Here is a 24,523-nt window from a genome sequence, read left to right on the forward strand (position 1 = left end):
TTTATTCAACATACAGGTAAAAAACTATTGCCATTACACTATAATTGCTTATAATTGCTTATCACTTAAACATCTTTTTTTCTTTCTCTCTTTTTCTATCACTTTTGAATATATATTGAATATATTGAATTTTACACCTCTTTTTATTTGTCTTTTATTTCTTGTATTTGAATTTTAATTTATTTCCTGTGTATTTCCATCTACGTGACTATAATCACATTTCTATAGTATTAACATTTTTATTAGCTAAAATACAAATTTTAGCTTATTACTTATTAGATAGATATTAGCTTATTTTAGGAGATTTTAACTTATTTTAGAGTAAATTTTTGTCACTGATTTATAGTACATAGTATCTTTCACATTATTTACAGAGGCGGATTGATGTTTAGCGTCGTGGAAGGGAGGGGCAGAGAATGAGTTGATGCGACAGGGGTTGGGAGTAGCAAAATAACTACAAGAAACTTATTTTTTTGAGAATTGCACTTGTGATGAATATATTTTATCAATATGCTTTTTATTATAAGTATTAAGACACTAAACAATCTTCAATTTGACTTTGTTGAGTCTATTTAGTTTAACAATTATCGTTAAAAAAAAAAAAAGAAACATTTCGTATTATTACAACAATGCGGCTAATTAAAAGTATATCTGCACTATACATATTATCGAAAGTAAGCATTAAGAATGAAGTTCACTTTTCTGCTAATTTACATCAACTTTTTTCGGAGAGATTTCATTTCCAGCGGGTACAGAAGGTTTGTTGGACGTTATATGGACATAGTACGGATTTATGACGTATAAAAGATGTTTTATAAACGTTTTCCCAACGTTTTTTAGCTCTAATTTGAAGGAAATCAATTTATTGAAAACTCAAAGCCACTGCTCTCAGCAAACTTACGATCAATTAAACTTAATGCTAATCTAGAAACACATTCTTTTTTCATTGTTTATAGTTTTTTCATAAATAATTTGTCCTCAGTCCATAATCTAAAAAATCAACCTGACTCTTTCAAAGAGTCAGGTTGATTTTTTAGATTATGGACTAAGGAAAACATGATGTCAACTATTTCTCAATAAAGAATGAATACACGTCTTTCATTTTTAGTTCAGTCTTCATTGCTTGAGATATTGATCATCTTTGAAAGTAGAGGCGGCGCGAGTAGGTATCAAATTGGGAGGAGCGTCTTACGGGTTTTTGCCGAAATCATTTCGAAAAACAAATCCAAATTACCGCATACTGTTGAAATTGATTAACTTATAATTTTTTGTTTTTGTCTTTAAAAAAAGAAAAAGAAAGAAAAAGCGTTTACGGTTTGCAAAGTCATTTTAGTTTTTTGAACATCTGTCACTGTACAGTCACTGTAGTTTTGATACACCGAACTATGTGAAAAACCCATTATTGTTATAAGGGATATTTCATTTAAAGAAAACGTCTCCATATTGTTTTCTGCCATTTATGCGGACAATTTTGTAGGCAGGTATGTAAACGATAGTTAGTTATTGCAGAGTTTTTCTATTTCCGTTTAAAACAAATACTGAATTTTAAAATAAATGCAGAATTTAACCGGCTTAGAGAACGCGGGGGGCTGCAAACTGCAGCAATATTTAAAATAAAACAGCAGAATTAAAACGAATTTAAATGTAACTTTACAAGACACGCATAAAATAACTTTTATCGTAATTACGTTTTTTTATTTTTTTTTTTTATTTTTTTTTACTAGATCCGTAAAATATCTAAATTTTTTTCTAAGAAAATCGGTTAAAATAAGTATTTTGTAACTCATATACTTTAAGTTGCAGCGAAGAAAATTTAATTTTAAAAACAAAAAACAAATTTTTTTTATAATCTACCTGTAATTTTGTTAGTTATATTGACAAGTAAAACCGGTAAACTGATAGTTAATTTGGTAATGCAATACCGAATTGGCATACTTTACAAGACTAGATGTATGCTATCTCAAAAATTCAAAACTTCATTACTTTTTGTTCATTGTATTAAATACGCTAATATTGCATGGGTACACTCGTCATATTGAATGGGTACCCTTGTCAAAACTAGTTTCTTTTTATCAACACCAAAAACGTGCGTCCAGATTAGCTTTAAAGATAAATTCACGCATGCATTCTGAACAAATATATTCAAAATAAAAGCAATCACTATCGAGAAATGTCACACAAACAAATTGCAACTAATAATAACTTTTAGTTAATAATAATATTATTTATTTAATTTTTAGTTAACGTCACGACTTTTATTATATATCAATATCGAATTGCTTTGTAAAGTTTGTAGAATAGTTTATTAGTCCGTTTGAGCAGACAAAACGTCTCCGTCTATAAAACATTTGTTTTTGCGTATTATCCCGAATCAAGTTTTGTCTTAACCTAAAATTACTAACGTACGTAGTGCCTAAGTAAACAAAAACGACTTATAAACAAATAATTTTACTGATAAATCTATGTTATTATTATATGTTATTTATATTATATTTTTTATATGTTACTAAAAAGTAATATTTAAATAAAGAAAATATTGTCTAAATACTTTAGATAAATAAAGTAATGTTTTAGTTTTGAAATGTTTTTTAGCATATTTTGCGTAAAGCACTCTGCACTTTAAATGGTGTGTTTTGTTAAACATTTAAAGTTTAGTTATATGTTTACTAAATGTCTGTTTGCATTTAAGCAATACGTTTATCCTGAACTTCTTGTCACGTTTCTTTAAATTTTTAATTTTATTTTTTACTAATTTATTTTTTAAATTATTTTATGTCTATTTTTTTTTATTATTGTTTCGTCAGATATTTAGTTCTTTAAGAGGTTTGATACAACGATAAATAGTTAATAGTTTTCAAATCAAGTATAGCTGATTTATAAGTTAATTATCAACTGATGATTGATTGAGTATAATAGTTAATAATATTTTTTAAAATTTAAAATTTATATATAATTTTCATAATTTTTTTAAAATAAAACATTTTTTAACAGAATTATGTATTCTATTCAAAATAATACCTATAGTTACAACCTAAATTTTTAGCTTTATAAATTTTGTTTTAGAAAGCTGTGTTTTTCTAGCAATATACTCAACATGACTTTGGTAGGTTACCTGCATAGCAATTTTTTGATTTTATGAAGTAAAAAGTATACTCATATGTTATAAACTAATTTAAAAAATGATGGATAACATCCCAGTAGAATCATGCACTGTTGTTAATACAAATGAAATTAGTGAAGAATTTACAAATATGGCTAACTGTGATCCCACTTCAACCGAAGAATTGTCTTTTGATACTGTAGATGGACTTGTATCTGATTTAGGTATGAAAACTTTCAATTTCATGATGATAATAATGGTGGTGATAATGATGATAATGATGATGATGATTATGATGATGATGATAATTATGATGATATAATAATGATGATGATGATGATGATGATGATGATAATGATGATGATGATTATGATGATGATGATAATTATGATGATATAATAATGATGATGATGATGATGATGATAATGATGATGATGATCATCATGATGATCATGATGATAGTGATGACAATGATGACTGATGGTGATGACAATGATTATGATGATGATGATGATGATGATGATGATGATGATGATGATGATGATGATGATGATGATGATGATGATGATGATGATGATGATGATGGTGATGATGATGATGATGATGATGATGATTGATGATTGATGATGATGATGATGATTGATTGATGATGATGATGATGATGATGATGATAATTGATGATGATGATGATGATGATGATGATGATGATGATGATGATGATTGATTGATGATGATGATGATGATGATGATGATGATGATGAATTTTGTCTTGAAAATAAAATAATCTTCTTAGAAAGAAAAAGTATTATATAAATTTTTTTAAATAAATAGTAATATTTAGACAATATAATTAGTAAGTTTTATTAAGGTTTGCAATAAACCTTAAAAATGTTTAAAAAAGCAAGTTTTCTATAAAAAAAAAAAAGAAGTAAAATATTTCTAGTAAATGTAATTTTTAACTGATGAATTAAAATTAATGTTTGTAAATTACAATATAAATGATGATAATTAAAAAGTGGTTAAGTTTTTTATGAATCAATTAAATACATTTTATAGGAAAAACATTAATTTCTTAACAATGACATTTATTTTATTAAAAAGACATTAGGTTTTAATAAAAAAATTGGTTATTATCAACATTATAAAAATAAAAAAATAATTGTTGTTTTTTGTTTGTTTTTTAATTTTAAGATTTAGAATTTTTTAAATATATATTATTAGGCATGATGTGTGAAATAAAAATACTAGAAATTGCTCATGTTTTGCAGCAAAAAGTCATGTATATATCAGGTAAATAAAATATATATACATCTTTTGAATACAGATTTTATAAACTTTCAAATAGTAGCAACATTATTGATTATGAAGGATATATTTAGGAGGTAAAGATAAAGAAGGGCACCCATTGATTCTTTGCTCAACTTCTCCTATATTAGGATCAGTTTCAGAGGATACATTTAAGAAAGCTGTAATATATTTAGAAAAAACTGCCTGGTAAGCAAATAGTTAACTTTATAAATGAAGTAATGAAAATACTTTAGAGTTATTATTAACATAATTTATAATAAGTTATATTTATGTAAATATATTTTAAATAGTATCTATATTTTTTGAAAGTGTCTTATGGGAAAATCAGAAGTTTGTTATTATCGTTGACAGTCAAAATGATAAATGGGCAAATGTGAAGGTGTTAATGAAGTTACTTGAGGTAAATTAAATTTCACAATTTCATTTTTTAGTCTGTGGATATCACAATTACAGACACATTTTATCCTTTAGGCCTATATCCTTTAGTAGCATGATTATGCAATACTAAATTTATATGTATCAAAATACTTTTTTTGTTTATAAAAGAACAATTATAATTGTGATGCTATAATTCTAACAAGAGTTTGTAATATTTTTTATAGAATTGCTAAGATAACCAATAGTATATAAATATTTATATTGTATATAAATAATTGTTGCAACAATTATTTATATAGCATATAAGCACCACAAGTACCATTACACTGCAAATTTGGTTAGACTGTTGGTGCACACATCTTCAATAGGTCATTATCATGGTGATAAGCCCCAAATGGTAAAACATCTTTGTGATGATATGCTTTGACTTGGTGGATAGATTTAATATGAATAATGTTTAATTATTGCTGTGCCGGTAGATGACTTTTAGATGTAATTTATTTAGTTTATTAAACATTGCTCAAAGTTAATACATAATTATTAACTATGTATTAACTTTGAGCAATGTTTATAGTATTTCTAATGAAAAAGAAAAAGAAAATTTGTTACAAACAATTTTTTTAAATAATAACTTTAGTTCATGTTGCCATTTTTAAAAGTTGATTTAAATTTATTTAAAAACTTTTTACACGCTTGTTGTTGTTTGAGAAACTTCATTTTTTGTTTTTATTTCTTTTTTACTGTTGTCTCTGAAATAAAAAATCAATTCAACTTTTATTTTATTATTTATTATAAAAAAGCAGTCAACTTTTATGAGAAAGCTTCAAACAAGAGGCTTTGGTTCTTTTAGTTTGTTTAACAATATAGTTATTTAAATCATGAAGTTAAATATTTATTATTTGTTTGAGATATCCAGACAAAGTCTGTTTATCAAACATCTCAACAAGCTTGTCATTACCTCAGAAAAAAGAAGCTATTCAAAATAAATATAAGAATTTCAAAAATATAACTCAAAATTAGACATCCGGTCAGGTATTTTGGTTAGGAATGATGACTAAACAAGATTTGTAGGTATTCCATATGCGGGGTAGCAAAATTTCTATTTTAAGGTTCTATATATATACTACATGTGTATAGTTTTTAACATATATGTTCAATTTTTGTTTAATGATTTATATGTATTCCTAAAAGTTTCAAATAATTTCTTTTCATCTGTTGATTGTTTTATTAAATGATTAAAAATGCAATCAATGTTAAATATACCTTGTTTCTTTATAAAATATAACACTTTATTTTAGGAATAAATTAGCAATTTTAAGTAAAAATATTGAAATTTTTAGGACTTTGAAGCATGTTATATTCACTACATACTATTATTAAAACCTCAAGGATTTGTTCAGCGTCATTTCAGTGTTAAAGATACAAAGCAACTTCAAGAATTTACAAAGCACCCAGTGAGTTTTTTTTGTTTTTTTTTAAACCCTTTTTAAGTTTTTTAAGGAAATAATAATTTTTTGTTAATTCTTTTTGCAGGAATTATCTTTTTCCCAATAAATCCAGCAAAACTAAAAAGATATTTGAATTCTGGATTTCCAAAATGTTTTCCCTAAATACAAATTTAAATATATATATTTGCAATATATTTGTTTTTGAACTTTTTCAGCAATTACCCACACAAAAAGCAAAAAAAAGCTTTAAAAAAAACTGAGAAAGTCATCAGCTTAAAGCTAAATTCAGATGAATATTAGGGAAATAAATTTCAAATTGGTTTTAAAAATGTTTACGCAAACCTTCAACTACTAACTCTTCTGATCGGCATTGCGTTTTACACTTTAAAAACATTTAAGCTGCATTTACTTTAAAAGAAATAAAATTAAAGAAGTTAAGCCAGGTCATTGATCCTGACAAAAATAAATACAATAATGATAAAGTAGTCAAAAAATGACTGTTAGGAATCGTGCTATTTAAACAGAACCAAAGAAGTGACAAAGAAAATATTTATATATCAATAAAATTAGTAATGAGCCAATTAATTAAGGGTGGTGTCACTCAAGCAGAAAGTTTATAAGGAGTGACATCAAGCTTTTGATAATTAAAAAAATTTCAATAACATTTTTGACACCCTCATTTAAAGCAATTTTTAAGTGCTAAATCAAGAGCATTGATACAAGAATTTTTCATGCTTTACTTTTCATGCTTTACTCACTACAGTTTTCCTTTTTCATGCAAATCAAATACGATAAGTATAATTTTCTTGTTTTTTTTTGGACCTATTATCATTGGAATGTGTGATTTGCTTTTTAAGGCTGACGTTTTTTTTTTGCCGACCTTAAACACTTCTAGGTCGGCGATTGTAATTATTTAACTTGTTTTATTAAGAGTGTGGCTGGAAACTTCAGTGTATATACAGTGGAGAAAATTGATTTAGCCTTCACATCTTTTTGTGTTCTAGTTTTTAAAAAAAAGTGAAAAAATTTTTAAATTTACTTTATTTCTTATCATTCTTACTACAATTAGAAAGTTTAAAAATTGCAAAATTGTAATTGTTTAATTAATTACAAATGAAAAAAAAATTAACAGTATTCAATTTGTGGAGAAAACAGTATTAGCCTGTACATAATATATAATGTACATGTACAATAAATATTAAAGAGTGTAAAGACAAAATATTCTCAGTATTTTCTTGTATATATGCAAGAAAATACTGAAAATATTTTGTCTTTACGCTCATTTAATATTTATTGCTTTCTGAATTCTTAATTACTTCAAGTATGCAACTTGACATACTAGTCACAAGATTTTGGATGGTTTCTTAAGATATTTCATTCCAAGCTTCTCTGATACAAGTTTTCAGCTCCAATGTGGATTTAAGTTGCTTACCATTTTCATAAACTTTTCTAGAAATTATTCCCTCTAGATTTTCAATCGGGTTTAGATCTGGACTACATGCAGGTCACTCCATTTTGTGGATATTTTTATCTTTAAACCAAGCTTTTGTAAACTTTGAGTTATGGATAGCAACATTGTCTTGTTGAAAAGTAAAACCTTCACTCATCAATTCTTTCCCATGTTGAATAAAACTAACTTCTAGAAAGTCGATGTAGTTCTGTGAATTCATATTTGTTGAAACCCATGTCAGTGGAAGTTTCCCAGCAAAGGAAAATACCCCCCAAACCATAACAGTTCCACTACCAAAGTTATGACTCATCGGAGTTTCTTCCTCTTTTAGAAGATTGTGCCAGTAATATTGATAACCATCTAGATTGAACTTTTTTTCATCACTAAAGAGAACTTGATGCCACTCTCCTGCCAAGATATGTGTTCTTTTGCAAATTGTAATCTAGCTTCGTTATGACGAACAGTAAATTTTGGTTTTGGTTCACACTTTTTCCAAACTATGTTTGGATCTTTACAAAAGATTTGTAAAGCTCCATAATTAACCCCCATCTTGAAGTAGTTATTAACCACTTTTGGAGATATTTTATTTTCTTTGGAATTTTCCAAGTTGAAACCAAATTAAATAACTGTCTGTGTCTTTGTATGTTTTGATTAAAGCTAATTCTTCATTTGTTAAATGCTTACCACGTCTTATATAGCATTCAGGTATCAAAATCAAAATGTTAAATACTTTATGAGGACTGATTTCACAGTCTCTGTTTAATTTACAAATAATAATAAAAAATTAAGTCAAAAATATCTATTACCAGATCAAAATATATGTAAAATATAAGGAAATTGAAAATAATTATTACTGAGGCTAATTTTATTTGTTATCGCAAATATCAAGTATTATAGATTTTATGCTTTTATCAAATGTACCGCAATTCAATTATGCTTTATTATAATCTAAAAAGCTGTTGTTTTTAACAATAATTATATGTGTGTGAATACAAAATATATAATGTACAAAGTTGCTTACAGATTTAATTAGACAAAATATTGGATTAGTACAAGGTGAGGCTAATTCTATTTTCTAATTCTATATATATATATATAATTATATATATATATATATATATATATATATATATAATATATATATATATATATATATATATATATATATATATATATATATATATATATATATATATATATATATATATATATATATATATATATATATATATATAAAGTTCAAAAAGTGTTTATCTTGAAAAACTTTGCTTCTACTAACAAAAGCGTTTTTTTTTTAAAGTAATTATTGAATAGCACAACTTTGTGTAGGGCTTGCATTTAGTAACCTATTAGGACACTTAAAAAAATTTAGATTTTATTTTTTCAAAATAAATTTGATTTTAGATAGTCATTTTGGAAAGTTTAGAAAAACTATATAATTATGTGGAGCTTAACGAACTTCCAGCTGATCTTGGTGGATCCCATAATTTTAAAATCAATGAGTGGATGGAGTATACAACTGTAAGTTTCAAATATTTGTCACAATAGTTGTGTAATAAACATTAATTCAGCTTAAGTTCCAGCATTTATGTTTCAAGTTCAGTATTAACACGCAGCAGTTAATTTTGTAATAATTCAGTTTCTGTATTGCAAGTTAATTCAGCTATACTTAACTTGCATTTTTTGCATTTCAAGTTACTTCAAACCATTTTTAAATAAATTAACTTTAATCTTTGCTTCTATTGTTTTGTTAACAATAACATATTGTTATTGATTACAAAGTTTTGCTAATATGATTATAATTTTTTTTTGTGTGCATAATCTTCTCCACACAAAGTGAGGAGAATATTGCGGTAGTGGTGTATTGGTAAAGAGCTTGCTTCATAAGCGAGAGGTTCCAAGTTTGATCCCCACCATGTCCCCGGTAGTACCTAGCTCAACTTGTTTCTCTGCGCAGCGGCCTTGTTCGTCAAGGTTTGTGTTTTGGAGCTATAGAGTTAAGAGAGGGTTGTGACCACTATTAAGTAGCCTCCTCATCTGTAGTGGTCTTCTCGGCCTTAAGGAGATATATAACAACAACAAACAAACAAAAAAAGTAGAAAAGATTTGTTTTTTCACAATCAGAATCAGTAAATTGATAAAAAAAGGCACCAGCCTTTTTTTATTATTTTACCAATTTCCCAACCAATGACATTTTATATTTATATTCTGCATTATGATAACAATTAAATAATAAATAAACTAAACTTTATGCATTATTTAGTATTTTTTTGAGAAATTGGTTTTTTTGGCTTTGTTTATATGCAGTATTGTTTATTCTTAAGATAATGTTTATAAGTTTTAATTTAACAGCTGAATATTACCATGTTGTTTTTAGAATAATTTTATTTTGTGTTGTTCTATTGTTATACTAAAAAGTAACCTATTTAAGTTTAACCTATGTTATCTATATGTGTAACATATGCTATCTATATGTGTTCAAGTGTAGCCTACTAAATTTCTATATATTTTTTTTATTTTAATTCACCTTCTCAAGGCCATGAAGGCCACTCCAGTCGAGAAGGCAACTTTAGTTATGGTTCTCTCAACTTTATAACTCTATAACACAAACCTTGATGAACAAAGCTGCTTAGAGGAGAAACAAAATGAGCGCAGTACAACTAGGAGTGTGGTGGGGATCAAACATCATAAAATAAAATTATTATAAAAACAACTTAATAATCTAAAAAAAATTTAGATATCTAAACAACATATGATTATTTTTTAGATATCTAAATTACTAATACATAAATAAAGAATTTTAAGTAAGCTGCTAGTGATAGTATCATTTTCTTTTTAAAATTGAAATAAAACTTGTTCCTCTAAAATTGTATTTATTTTTTTGAAAGTTTTTTTTTATGGTAAAAAGAACTAGAAATGTATATTAGGGTGGTGCTAAAAACAACTTATTTTAAAAATGTCAGCTGACAACCCCTAAATGTGTTTTATATAATAAAATAATACTGGATTTAAAAAATTTTTGAATAAAAAATATTTTTACGGGTGCCACAAGGCCCTTATACATCAAACAGGTTCCTAATATTATAAAAAAAAAAGTTTTTCAAAATTATGTCATGTTGGGTCTCAAATGATGTAAAAATATATAAAAATTTCCAAAATATGAATCATTTTATAAATATATTATTATTTTAGATTTTAGTAAATAGAAAATGACATTTTTTAATTTATAACAATAAAAAGAGAATTTAACAAGATTTTTTTAATTATAATTTTTTTATCTCTGCTTTTTATAAAACAATGATTATTTTTGAAATTTTTACATAATTTTGCTTCATTTGAGCCCCAACATGATATACTTTTGAAAGAGTTTTTTTTTTATAATATTAGGAACCTGTTTGATGTTTAAGGGCCTTGTGGCACCCGTAAAAATATTTTTTATTCAAAAATTTTTTAAATCCAGTATTATTTTATTATATAAAACACATTTAGGGGTTGTCAGCTGACATTTTTAAAATAAGTTGTTTTTACCACCACCCTAATGTATATTTTTTAACTGAGTTTTTTTTAATATCTTTTAAAATAATGGATTAGCTCTGATTTGGGTCCAAGTATTTGTTTACATGATTTTTTTTTATTTTCAATATTTTAATAATTAGTGAATTCATCACCATCGGCCTTTTCCCATTTATGGACATTGGCCAAAAGAGTGCAATTGGTACATCACTATATATATATATATATATATATATATATATATATATATATATATATATATATATATATATATATAATATATATATATATATATATAGTAGTAGAAAATCACTTAACAAAAATTTTTTTTTTGTAATTTCAAATTATATATATATAAATATATATATATATATATATATATATATATATATATATATATATATATATATATATATATATATATATATATCAGGGATGCGGAGTCCCAAAAAGGACTCCAGATTTGAAAGTCGCAAAAAGATTACTTTATCCTAGTTTTTGGTATCCAGGAGCTCTAAAAATATAGATAAGTTTATGGACTACTTATAGGAAAAAAATTAAGACTTTTAGGTTAGAGAAAGAATCATTTTTTGATCCCGGAGTCCGTAGGTATAATGGCGGCAAGGACTTCAGGACTCCGGGCTTAAAAATAATAAGTTTCAAGTCATTAAATCTCGTGGATTTTTTTCTTATAGCAGATCATAAGTCAACAAACACGTTTAGAACTTCTGGACACTACAGACTTGGAAAAGTAGAGATATATAGCCGGAGTCCTTTTGGGACTCAGCATCCCTTATATATATATATATATATATATATATATATATATATATATATATATATATATATATATATATATATATATATATATATATATATATATATATATAATATATATATATATATAAATATATATATATATGTATATATATGTATATATATATATATATATATATATATATATATATATATATATATATATATATATATATATTACATGATTATTTATTTAGGCTATTGAACGATTTCAAAAGTCATGTCTTAAATTAGGTAATCACGTAAAAGAGGTATACAATATGTTTAATAAGAAAAGATCTTTATCAAGTGTTGAAGAAGTTGAAAGTTTGTATAAACAGCAAGAGCAATATGTGGATGATGTTTCGGATGATTTAAGATGCACAGTTGAAATTTTTAATACATTAGAACCAATTGTTAATCAACCATACAGTGTCTTACAACAAGAGCAAAGTTTGTTAGAAAAATATAATTCAGCGCAGTTGCAAGTATGCTCAGAGCGTCTTCAATTTCTTAGTCAGTATTTGCAAAACCTTTGGAATAAACAAAAAATGTACCTTGAACAAGCTAAAGAAGTTTGTCAATTCGAACTCTCTTTTAACACTGTATGTTATTCTTACAAGTTTTTTTTTTTTTTAATGTTTTATTTTATTATACATTTTTATTTGATGGTTCACCATTGATAAAGAATCAATACCAAAATTATTTAAAAAAACTATTTTTAAAAAAAGTTTTTTAAAATGAATTTTTTAAAAGAAGAATAAAAAAAATTATTCAAAAACTATTTTTTTAATAATATTGTAATTCACTGTTATTGTTTCAGACCGCAAAAAAACTAAAGCAAATTACTGAAATCTTGGAGTCGCGAACAGATATTGGAGATTCACTTAGTAGTGCCAAAGATCTTTTAGAAGAACTAAATGAGTTTGAAAATAAAAGGAAGGTAAAAAAAAAATATGTACTTTTGCTTATTATAAAATATTATTATGATATAATTTGTGCTATATAAGTATTTTTATATGTGCTTTTTGTAAAAGAAACTAATATATGTTGATGGCTTATTTTGAATACCATAAATGCTGACTTTAATAAAACTTATGAAGAAATAAAGAAAAAAAATTATAAGTTTTAATTTTTTAAAGTTATACATACTTAGCACTTAGTTCAGAATTTTCTGACAACTTAATCATTTCTGATGAATCTTTGTTGATGAAACACTGTGTAAAAATGGAAAAAAAATTTTGTTAAGTGAATATCTACTAATATATATATATATATATATATATATATATATATATATATATATATATATATATATATATATATATATATATATATATATATATATATGACGTGTTATAAAAATATAGTTTTAAAAGCATAATAAATACAACTAATATGTTTTCTATAAAATAAAAAAATGATGTAATGGTCTTGTTGTATAACTATTTGAAATAATAATATTAATTGTTTGATATAAAAAACATATTTTAGTTATAAAAGTTGCCAATATATTATTAAACAATATATTTTGTATATCTATTAACCTTTTTTTTTATAGGAGCCCTATGAGGAGATGAAGAAGCTTAAAGAAAAGGGAATCGCCATACTTGTTGTATTTTTGCCATTTGCTCATCAATCAGTGAAACAATGCAATATTGAAATGCAAAATCTATGCAATGAATTTGAATCTAAGTTAGAAGTGCGAAGGAATTTACTCCAAGTGTCTCTAGATGTCTTTATGTGTTTGGATAAAGTAAGACTTTGCCTGTGTTAGATAATACATTGCATTGACTTGTTTTTATGCTTTGATAATGTTTCTTTCTCTATATTTATTTTAATTTTTTTTTTTTTTATTTTAATTTATAAAAAAAAAATTAAATGTTTAATTTATATAATCATAAAATGATTTTCTTATTTTTTTTTTTTTTTATTATAAATTTTTGCATAATATAAATTTTTTCATAAATGCTTCAATTAAATGTATCTAAATTAAATTTTGTTTGGTTTAGTATAATTATAAATTACATTTTTTATAGTACTGGGCCCATCCAATAAAAAAATGAAAGTGTTTTAGAAATGGATAAAAATGGGGTTTATTTACAAAAGTTCAAAAATAAGCCAATAAAGCATCCAGGACTTATTTTTTATTTTACAATAAAGTAGTACTAGAACAAACCAATCATATACTATGAATCATTAATGTGATTAAGAGTGTAAAAATAATGAGTGTAATAATGAGTGTAAAAAGTCAGAAAGTAACTGGAGTAACTAAAATAACATAAAAACCCAGAGTCGTTATTACTTTCATTACTTCAAAGTATTGACAAGATATAGAACTTGTTTCTGATTTTTTTTTTTTTTTTTTGTGTGTGCATTTATTGTGGAGAAATTGCATATACAAGAATCACAAATTGAAAAAATAAAATATTGAGCAGCTACTTAAAAAAGAAGAAAGGTAACCAAAAACAAACAAACACTAAAGCAAAAGAATCAAAGAAAAGAAAATTGAACTATGTTTGAAGTTAATCCAGAAGTGCACCTATCTCTGAATGCTACTAATGAATTAAGTGTGTTGCATCAAGATGACAATTCTTGTGTTTCAATTGGGTTGACTGCTGTTAAAAAGCAAATCTGTTAATGATGGTTGTTGAGTACAGAGTCAGTCTACATTTATGTTTACATCTATGTTAGTCTCTAAGACAAAGAAGGAGTGCAAGACTGGTCAATGGAGTTCTTCTCCTAACCCCTAAAGTCTTTGCCTAAAAGTCCTTCTAAAATTACAGTAGCCGTTAACATCTGCTCAAGATAAATACTTTTTATTGAGACATTTTCTAGCTTTTGGTCAACCAAAAACCCCAAAGCAAGGTTATTTTAGTTAGATTCTTCCAGCCTTAGCCAAGAAAATTCTACTTGTCAAGCAGGAGGTAGGTAGTGCTACAAGTTACTAGTATCAGGGTGATCGTGATAATCATAAACCTAACCACTCTGATCCTGAATCTGACCTATAGTAATTAAATAAAGTTACTTTTAAAGTTATTTTTAACAAGTAAAACTTATAACAACTAAAAATTTTATTAATGTAATGTAATTTAATGTAATTTTATTAATTGTAATAATATTTTTAGTACTTTAGAAGGTGAAGAATATTAATTTTTGTTTTTTAATTTTAATTTTGCATTTTATATGTTCTATTAAGTAAGACTCAAATTTGGTCAAATTAGATTTAATTGCTATAAACAGTTTATTTTTGTTGAAAACATTAAGTTTATTTTATTTACTTTTATTACAGGTCTGATTTGTTTCACTATTAAATAATAAATACATGACAGCAATAGTGATTTGAAAAATCATTTGTGTTTAGTTACTTTAAAATGAAATAATCTGATAATTGCCCAGGGGGAGGATGGGATTCAGAAATTTGTAACATAATGTTCAACAGTGGGGAGGGGCTTTTTTGAGGTATTTTAAGAAGAAATGAAGAAAGGGGTCAAAAGTTGCATAAAATGTGTTATTGATAGACTAGTCCTGATAAAAATTTTAGTTTTAGATTCTTGTATAAAAGAATTTTTTTCTTTTAGCTACATGCATGGTGTCAGGCAGGTGCCGATCTGCTGGCTGCACAACCTGCTGAATGTTTTACTAATGAAGATCTTGCTTCTAAATGCTTTAATGAAGTTGAATCATTTATGAAAGATGGACAAGGAATTAATTTGAAAAAAATGAATCAGATAAATACATTATGCGCGAAACTACAAAACAAATTTCTTTATGAAAAAGTAGAGCAGGCATTAAAACGAATGGCTGAAGTAAAGTTAACATTAGAAAGAAGAGAAGCAAGGTGACAAATTTTACCATTTATGTTAATGCATGTGTCTAAGTTATTTATCATTTATATTAATATATGCAATCTAAGTTGTATTTTTAACTAAAAACTACTAATATTTGATCATTTTATAAAATTGTTCCAGATTATTTGCTTTAGTTTGAAGAAAGTGATTAAACCTGTGCGACCAGTACAACTAGTTAAGGCATTAGTATCTGAACAACCAGCACCAAGTCAACCTGCAGTTGGCAAATCTAAAGAAAAGGACCTTAATTTGGATTTGAAACAATCTGACGAAATCAAGTCTAGAGTATCAGATGATTTGAATAGGAAAAAATCTCATATTCCAAATTCGCCGGTGTTTGATAAAAATGAAATTAAGGTTGTAGTCATGGACGACATTGAGCAGTTCAAAAGAAATACATTTAGAAAATCATTGCGCAAATCAGTAAAAAGACCTGTTTCATCACCATCAGAGGTAGTAAAATAAAATAATTATTTTTTGTTTATTATTATTTTCTCAGTCAAAAAGTAGATAAAAGAGTAATTATTTTAATGTTTAAATGAAGATTGTTGGTTAATGGTTGTAAAAAAAAGAGAATTAGTTTTGACACTCCTTAATAACATTTTTTAAATATAATTGATTTCCTATTATAGATAAACCTAAGAAATTAAGTTTAGAGTAACTTAAACTAACCATAAAAAATTATTTGTTGAGACATGAACAAAAAACATTTAAGCTATTTTGTTCTTATGACATCATAATGACATCATGTTTCCTGTTATAAGCTATTATGTTTCCTTCTTTATGCTTTTTTTGTTTCTCGTTATGTCTTCATAAGCCAGAGGTTCTGAGTTGGATTCCCACCACGTCCCTGGTAGTACCACGCTCAACTTGTTTCTCCGCACAGCAGCCTTGTTCGCCAAGGTTCGTGTTTCGGAGTTATAGAGTTGAGAGAGAGAGTTATAATCACAAGTATCCTCCTCATCTGTAGTGGCCTTCTCGGCCTTGGGGAGGTGAAATAAAAAAAAAAATGTCTATTATTAGTTATATGATTCTGCATAATTTTTTTTTGTTATAAAATTATCTGGTTTGATAAATGATATAAATAAAGTTGTTTACATTAATTTTGAGAAATTTAGCAGTTATGTTTTTGTGTGATCTTTAAATTAGAATGATATTAGAATGATAAGTGCAGTTTTTTTTTTAACTTCTCAAATTTCTAACATTTCTATTAAAACTTTTGATAAGACCTTTGTATCAAATTTTTTGATGTCAACCTTTAAAAGATTGAGGTAGACAAATTATTGCCAACCTAATTTTTTTTTTAAGTGTACAAAAGAAAAATTTAGAAAAATTTGTACAAAAAAATGTAGATAAAAGTGTACAAAAAATATATGTTAATGCATTAAAAGATTTATATATGATTCATAATAATTAGCTGGAAGAAGCAGAGTCCGAAGAAGATCCTGAAAATCGTGTAAAAATACGTCATGTAGTGACAGAACTTGTTAACACAGAAGTTGATTATGTTAATGATTTAGCTGTTGTGATGCAGGTACTTACAATTTTATTAAAAACTAGTTTTTAAGGTTTCGAAATATTTAGTTTAAAAATGTTTTTTAATCTTGCTAGAGCTATTTTAAATCATTTGATGATCCTAAATATGATATCCCTGATCATATTCGTTCACAGAAGCACATTGTCTTTGGAAATATTGAGGAAATTTATAACTTTCATAGCAAGCAAGTTGTTTGATTTAGTTTGTTTATATTTATGCTATATAATTTATTTGTATATTTATGTTGTTCTTTGTTTTAATTTGTTTTATTCAGTTTATGAATATTATTTTTTAACAATTTTAACTACTTTAATGTTTTTAATAGTTTAAAATATTTAGACTTTTAAATGGTGTTAAACCGATTCAAAATACACTATAAGATACTTTAAGGCTTAGTTAAGTGAAGGAATAACCATTACTTAGATTTTATTTTGGTATTAGTCAAACATCAAATAAGTTAAGATACGCAAGCCATCTAAAATCATATATATATATACATACATATATATATATATATATATATATATATATATATATATATATATATATATATATATATATATATATATATATATATACATATATATATATACATATATATATGTACATATATACATATATATATGTACATATATACATATATATACATATATATATATATATATATATATACATATATATATTTATATACATATATATAAATATATATATATATGTATGTATATATATATGTATACATATATATATATATACATATATATATGTATATATATATACATATATATATATACATATATATATACATATATATATATATATATATATATATATATATATATATATATATATATATATATATATAAACAGGATGCGGAAAAAGTTCCCATACAAAAATATAAACAGCAAAAACAACAAAAGTTCCTGTACAAGACGAGTTTTATATATATATATATATATATATATATATTTATATATATATATATATATATATATATATATATATATATATATATATATATATATATATATATATATATGTATATATATATATATATATATATACATATATATATATATATATATATATGTATATATCTGTGTGTGCATGCGTGCGTGTGTGTGCATGTGGGCATGTGTGTGTATTTGTAATAAAAAGAAAATAATTTGGATTCACTATAAAAAAAGATTAAATTTTATTAGACTTTAGTTTAATTTTAATTTATTTATACTTAAACAATTTTTGTATCTAATATACATTTTTGATTAATTTAATTTTTTTAAATCTTTTTTGTATTTTCAGAATCTTCTTGCAAGACTTAGTTAAGTGTAGGAATAACCCTTATTTAGCTGGGCAAATTTTTATTAATAAGGTAAATACTTTCTAAGTAATTTTTTTTTATAGTATTAAACTTTTATATTATTTTAACAATGCTTATACCCCATTCAATAATTTATTCTATACCATTCAATAATTTATAATTTCAAGTCAAGAAATTTATAAAACAAAAATAAAAAATATACTTGTTTCGTATCGAAGCAAACTTTTTATAATGAAAAATAAAGTTTTTACACAGCTTTTAATAATTTAATATACATTTAAAAGAAGATATGTTTATTTGTTAGTATGAACAAGGTAGAAGTTTTATTGTCAGTATGTACAGGGTAGAAGTTTTATTGTCAGTATAAACAGGGTAGAAGTTTTGTCAGTATGAACAGGGTAGAAGTTGAATTGTCAGTATAAACAGGGTAGAAGTTTTATTGCCAGTATGAACAGGATAGTCATTTTATTTTTAGTATTAGCAGGGTAGAAATTTTATTGTCAGTGTGAACAGGGTAGAAATAAAGTGAAGAAGTGTTTTTTGGAAATGAAAATAAACCTTTAACCTTGCAAATTTACTAGGCATGGCAACAAGCAAACAAACAAATGCAAACTGAATAATTACTTAGCCAAAAGAAGTTTTAAAGAGTTTTTTTTTTTCCTTTATTTATAATTCTTATTATTGAAATTCTTTATACATTTTTTTTTTAATGTTGTATTTGTTATTTTAAACATAACAGGATTTAAAACAATTTTAGGTTTTATTTCATTATTTCTCTTTAATTCAAATTTGTAAAAACTCTGTTAGAAGGAAGAGTTCCAGCTATATGCAACATACTGCAAAAACAAACCAAGCTCAGAAGAACTAAGAAGGGAGTTACATCAAACATCTTTTTTAATTGTAAGTTTATGTTTTATTTTTTATATTTGTATTTATGCTTTTTATTTCTACGTTTTCATTTCATTTCATCAACTTATTTAAAATGTTATATTCAACATTCAGAACAACAATAAATGAATTTCATTTATTGTTGTTCTAAAAGTTGCATCAAACATATTGCTTTAATTATTGTGCTGAGTGTTGTGTTGAATGATTTTTATACAGTGTTATTTTGACCCTTGCATTAAGTTTTTAATCTTATTTAGCTTATTACATATGATGTGTTATAATCATTTGTTCTATCATTTGTGTAGTTTAGTGTTCAGTGTAGTTTTTATATATTTTATAGGAATGTCAAAAAGAGCTTGGACACCAGCTAAATCTCGATTCTTATTTATTAAAGCCGGTACAGCGAGTCACAAAATATCGTTTGTTGCTTAATGAAATGTTGAAGTATGTAAGCGAAAATCATTTGGCTCATGCAGATATTAAAGTAAAAAAAATTTACCTTTTGAATTTGCAATTTTAGGATAAAATTAAAAATATGTTAGTAAAATTTGAATTTTTATAAAAAAGTTTGCAAAAGTTAAAGTTATAAACAGCAAAGCTCGTAAATATAAAAAATGTTCTTAAGCACCTTTTTGGATTTTCTTTCAGGTTTTTGGTGTCAATGCAAATTAATGTAAAGTACTTTCAGTAGAAAAATGAATGAAAAGAAAGTTGTAAAAAAAAAAAAAAAAGTAACAAAAAAATATTGTTAAATCCTAATTATGAATATTTTATTCATTACATTTGGATTTAACTTAAATAAAAAAATTTATACATTTTTTTTGTTAAATTAGCTTAACCTTTTTCTTTTTCTTTTATTTATTTAATCTCCTCACTCTTGCGCACCTGCACTCTTTTCTTTGTTATTTTTAATCAAATTGATGAAGGTTTTTTTTTTAATTGTTTTTTTTTATTTTCTAATAACTGGAAACTAAAATATTTGTTTGCAATTTTATTGAAATTGACTTTGTTTTTTAAAAAACCCTAGTCTTTGATTGACTCCAATTCACTTTATCTTGTTTAAAAATAAGCAAACCTAGACTCTGATTGACTTCAATTTATCATCACTTTTATCTTGTTTAAAAAAAATAAAACCTAGACTCTGATTGACTACAATTCATCATAGTTTTCAATTTCATCTTCTAACTTGGTTGTTATTATGGCAAGTTTTCATATATGTAGCTCAACCAACTCAACCTTTCTCTTGAAAGGAGAGGTTGAGTACACCAAAATACCTCTATTAGAGTACTTTTTAATATTCTTTTTTTGTAAAATCTTTTCATTTTACCTAGTTAGTACTTTTAAAATTTTAGATATTAAAAAAAGAGTAAATTTTTTCTTTTTTTTTAAATGTTATACCTTGTGTGCATGATGTTTGAAAAGTCTCAGTTTTATCCAGAGTTTGTCAAACTTACATTTTGCTTTTTTTCTTTCACCTTTTTTTTATTTTTTTGTTTAATTTAAAATATTTGAATAAAAGTTAAATATAAATGTAAATTAAAATTTTAAAACAAAACTACTTTACCTGGAAAAAGTAATGAAACAATAACTTTGAAAATAAATTATTTAGACAATTTTCGAAGTTATAAAAAAATAGTAATAAAAAAATTTTATATACTTTTTATTTTAAGCTAATGATTTTTTCGTAATTCTTGTGATTCTTTTCTGATACATTATGATGGGCCATTTAGAATTGGCATGATGATGGACCAATTATGACATGATGATGGACCATTTAGAGTTGATGTAAAAGCTTTTAAGTTAGGGTGACACCATTTGACTTTAGAGTAAACTTTATTTCTTATCATTGTTATGTGGTCATTCCATTTGAGCTTGTTACTTATGTTGATCTCTAGATAGTTTTACTTGGTCATTGTGGTGTGATGCCTTGTTTATATCAACAATTGTTTTATCACAAGTTCTTAAATATAGTGACCTCACCATATGTAACAACCTATGGTTGATTTATTTTTCAATTAATTTTTTTGATTTGGTACTGTAAATTTCTTATGATTTTACATTTTTTTAAATTTAATTTCATGCTTCAATTATTTGTTCAATAAATAGTTATTGTAAATAATTAATTAATATATAAATAAATAATTATTGTTCGTTTAAATAATCTTATAGTATTTCTCATCCTCATAGTTCTTTATAATTTGCTTGCAGGTACTGTGAATTAATTCAATTGTGTGTTATTGATGGGAAATTAAAAAGGAATGGTGATAAGACTTTGCCTTGTGGTACACTAACTGATACTAGAAGTCATTTACATACTTCATTATTAATTGCAACCCTTTTTTGTCTGTTTGAGAAGCTGTTGAGTAGCCAGTTAGTATTAGATTTGTATTGAAAAAAACAACTTTTAACTATTTTTGAAATAAGTTATAAGATTGCACTATTAAAGAATGTTTCTCATACACTAATGTCTTATCATAAATATAAGTTCCTACTTTACAAACAATTTATCATAAATATATGTTTCTCCCCCACCAATGTTTTATTTTAAGTAAAATACCAGTAAAAATATAAAGTAAGAAACATAAACAGAAAAACCAAAAGTTAGAACAACAAAAAGTTCTTTTTTAAGAATGTCCTTGTAATGCTAATGAATCTCTAACCTTTTTTTACTTGAATAAGTTGTTTGCTTTTTAAAAGCCTTATTTATTTTTTAGTTGTTTTCTCAAACTTTAATAATTTCAATAAAATAAAAGTACACAAGTAGCTTTCAAATAACGTGAAAACTAATTAAGCAAAAAAATGAAAAAGAAAAAAAGATTTTTATAATCAATTTACATATAAATATTTTTGCAAAAATCCATATTCAAATTCAAATCAAAAATTAAAATTTTCACATTGCAAGTGCTAATTTTTGTGTTAGAGAAAGGTAACTTTTAGGACTGTTAAACTTTAAACCAGACTATGTTTGTGCATATATCAAACAAAAGCACAGAGGCACAATCACACATGTGAAGCCGCACATGTGAGAAGTTTGTGAGTTTGATACTATTACTATTCTAAACTAATTTTTTATCTGCAGATTTCAAATTTTCCAGATTTTATCTAGAAATATTTCATTGTTTGAAATTATCAACACATATTGTTTATAACTCCTTTATTTTATTTTTAACTCCCTTATTTTATTTATAACTCCTTTATTTTGGAGTTAAAGATTTTGATCTATTTGAATTTTCAAATTTGAAGTTTTTAATTTTTCAAATCCAAAACACATTATTTGAAAATAAAATGATTTAGTGATACCTGACTTTTTTTTTATTGGCCCTAATGGGTCCTGATGACTTGACATACCTCATGGTCTCTTTTATTTCTATATACCTGCCTGGTGATGAAAGTAAATAAAACTGTTTTAGAGAAATTTAAGCTAAAATAAACATGAAGAACAAGTTTTTTTTCAAATTTTTTTTTAATGAACCTTTACATATAAAGAACTATTTTAATTTTTTAAATTTAAGGAAGCTTTGCAAACAATGAAAGAAGTGCTGCGTTATGTGAACGATGTCATGCATTCTACAGGATTAATTGGATTTGCTGTAAGTTTTAAAGTTAAAAAAATTTTTTTTAAAAAAACTTTTTTTTGGCAATTAGTTAAATTTTTTTTATTTGTTTTGAAAATCTGTTTATTTTATGTCATTTAGGGAAATTTAGATTTGCAAGGAAAACTTTTGCTTCAAGACTCTTTTCTTGTTTGGGAAAGAAAAAAAAATACAATAAGTCAATTTAAACTAAGTGGTGGTAAACAGCGTCAAATATTTGTTTTTGAAAAATGTTTAATTTTTTCAAAGAGAGAATACGATAATGATAAAGCTCTGGCAACATATCAATGCAAACTTTTTCTCAAGGTAAAAAATATTCATAATAATGTAATAGTTTATGATAATACCAGTAATTCTAAAAATTAACTAAATGCTAAAAATAAATATTAAGTTATATGACATAAAACTCTTAAAAAAAAAACAAATCAATCCAACAGTTTCCTTAGATGCAACAACGCAAACATTGTTTTTTCAAAATAAAGTTGTACATAAGAACAATAAAAACGTTTATCAAAATAAAATTGTATATAACTTTTATACACAATTACATTCATTGTATCTCTAATGCCTCTCTCATTATTTATATTTTTGGGATATAGATATACTCGAAGTTTAGAAAAGTTTTCAAAAGATCAAGTTATGCATTAGTCTTTAAATCACCAAAATATTTATAACATACCACAAAAAATAATTTTTTTTTCAATAAATACTTATACAGGTGTTTTCGAACTTGGATGCTCCTGCAAAAAGGAGATTTTTAATTTTTCTTCATTATTGCAATAATGAAGCAAACTAAAAGATTCTCTTCAAACTAAAAGATCATATATTTCAGATCATATCAAAAACAGAAAGATTCAGTTATAGCAGAACATTCAAAAAATTGAAAACTCATAAATTACTAGAAGATAGGTAAAAACATTATGAAGCATAAATTATCATTCATTATCTTGCACATTTTTTCTTATTGCTTCATTATACATTACCTTCTTGGTTGAATGAATATGAATGTTGAATTTTGAAAAAAGAATGAATGTTGAAGGAGTAAATGGAGTTTTTTGGAGTAGTATATATACTTTTGTTGATTATTCTGTTAGAATATTTTTTTATTTTTTTTTTGATATTAAAACTGATTGGTTCAGGATTATTCATTAGAGCTTTTTTTTTATCAGTAGAACATTTTAGCTGTATTTGACATTCAAAACATTCTTGTTTTGAATCAAATAATCGAAGCTTAGTATTTTACCAGGCTCATTTTTTGTCTTTTCATAGTGTCTATTTTTTTTAATCAAGCACACTATAAAGATATTGATTCTTGAGTTTAACATTTTCATATAAACATAATT

The 24,523-nt window shown here is 24.8% G+C and overlaps 1 protein-coding gene across 2 annotated transcripts in view; it reads left to right on the forward strand.

Annotated features, from left to right (window-relative positions):
• Window positions 1-3,050: 3,050 nt before the first annotated feature.
• Window positions 3,051-24,523, forward strand: part of LOC100208849 (guanine nucleotide exchange factor DBS) — a 36,446-nt gene continuing 14,973 nt past the window's right edge. For both annotated transcript variants that reach the window (XM_065787414.1, XM_065787415.1), the window contains exons 1-18: window positions 3,051-3,324; window positions 4,322-4,390; window positions 4,480-4,594; window positions 4,718-4,808; window positions 6,127-6,240; window positions 9,089-9,205; window positions 12,211-12,597; window positions 12,816-12,935; window positions 13,554-13,748; window positions 15,574-15,833; window positions 15,978-16,296; window positions 17,261-17,377; window positions 17,455-17,564; window positions 18,681-18,750; window positions 19,507-19,599; window positions 19,928-20,071; window positions 23,100-23,177; window positions 23,283-23,486. In XM_065787414.1, coding sequence (XP_065643486.1) covers window positions 3,180-3,324; window positions 4,322-4,390; window positions 4,480-4,594; window positions 4,718-4,808; window positions 6,127-6,240; window positions 9,089-9,205; window positions 12,211-12,597; window positions 12,816-12,935; window positions 13,554-13,748; window positions 15,574-15,833; window positions 15,978-16,296; window positions 17,261-17,377; window positions 17,455-17,564; window positions 18,681-18,750; window positions 19,507-19,599; window positions 19,928-20,071; window positions 23,100-23,177; window positions 23,283-23,486 — 2,748 coding nt within the window. In that variant the 5' untranslated portion in view covers window positions 3,051-3,179. The remainder of the gene's footprint in view (window positions 3,325-4,321; window positions 4,391-4,479; window positions 4,595-4,717; window positions 4,809-6,126; window positions 6,241-9,088; window positions 9,206-12,210; window positions 12,598-12,815; window positions 12,936-13,553; window positions 13,749-15,573; window positions 15,834-15,977; window positions 16,297-17,260; window positions 17,378-17,454; window positions 17,565-18,680; window positions 18,751-19,506; window positions 19,600-19,927; window positions 20,072-23,099; window positions 23,178-23,282; window positions 23,487-24,523) is intronic.

This window comes from Hydra vulgaris, chromosome 01, assembly GCF_038396675.1.
Source record: "Hydra vulgaris chromosome 01, alternate assembly HydraT2T_AEP".
In the NCBI taxonomy this organism is placed as follows: Eukaryota; Metazoa; Cnidaria; class Hydrozoa; order Anthoathecata; family Hydridae; genus Hydra; species Hydra vulgaris.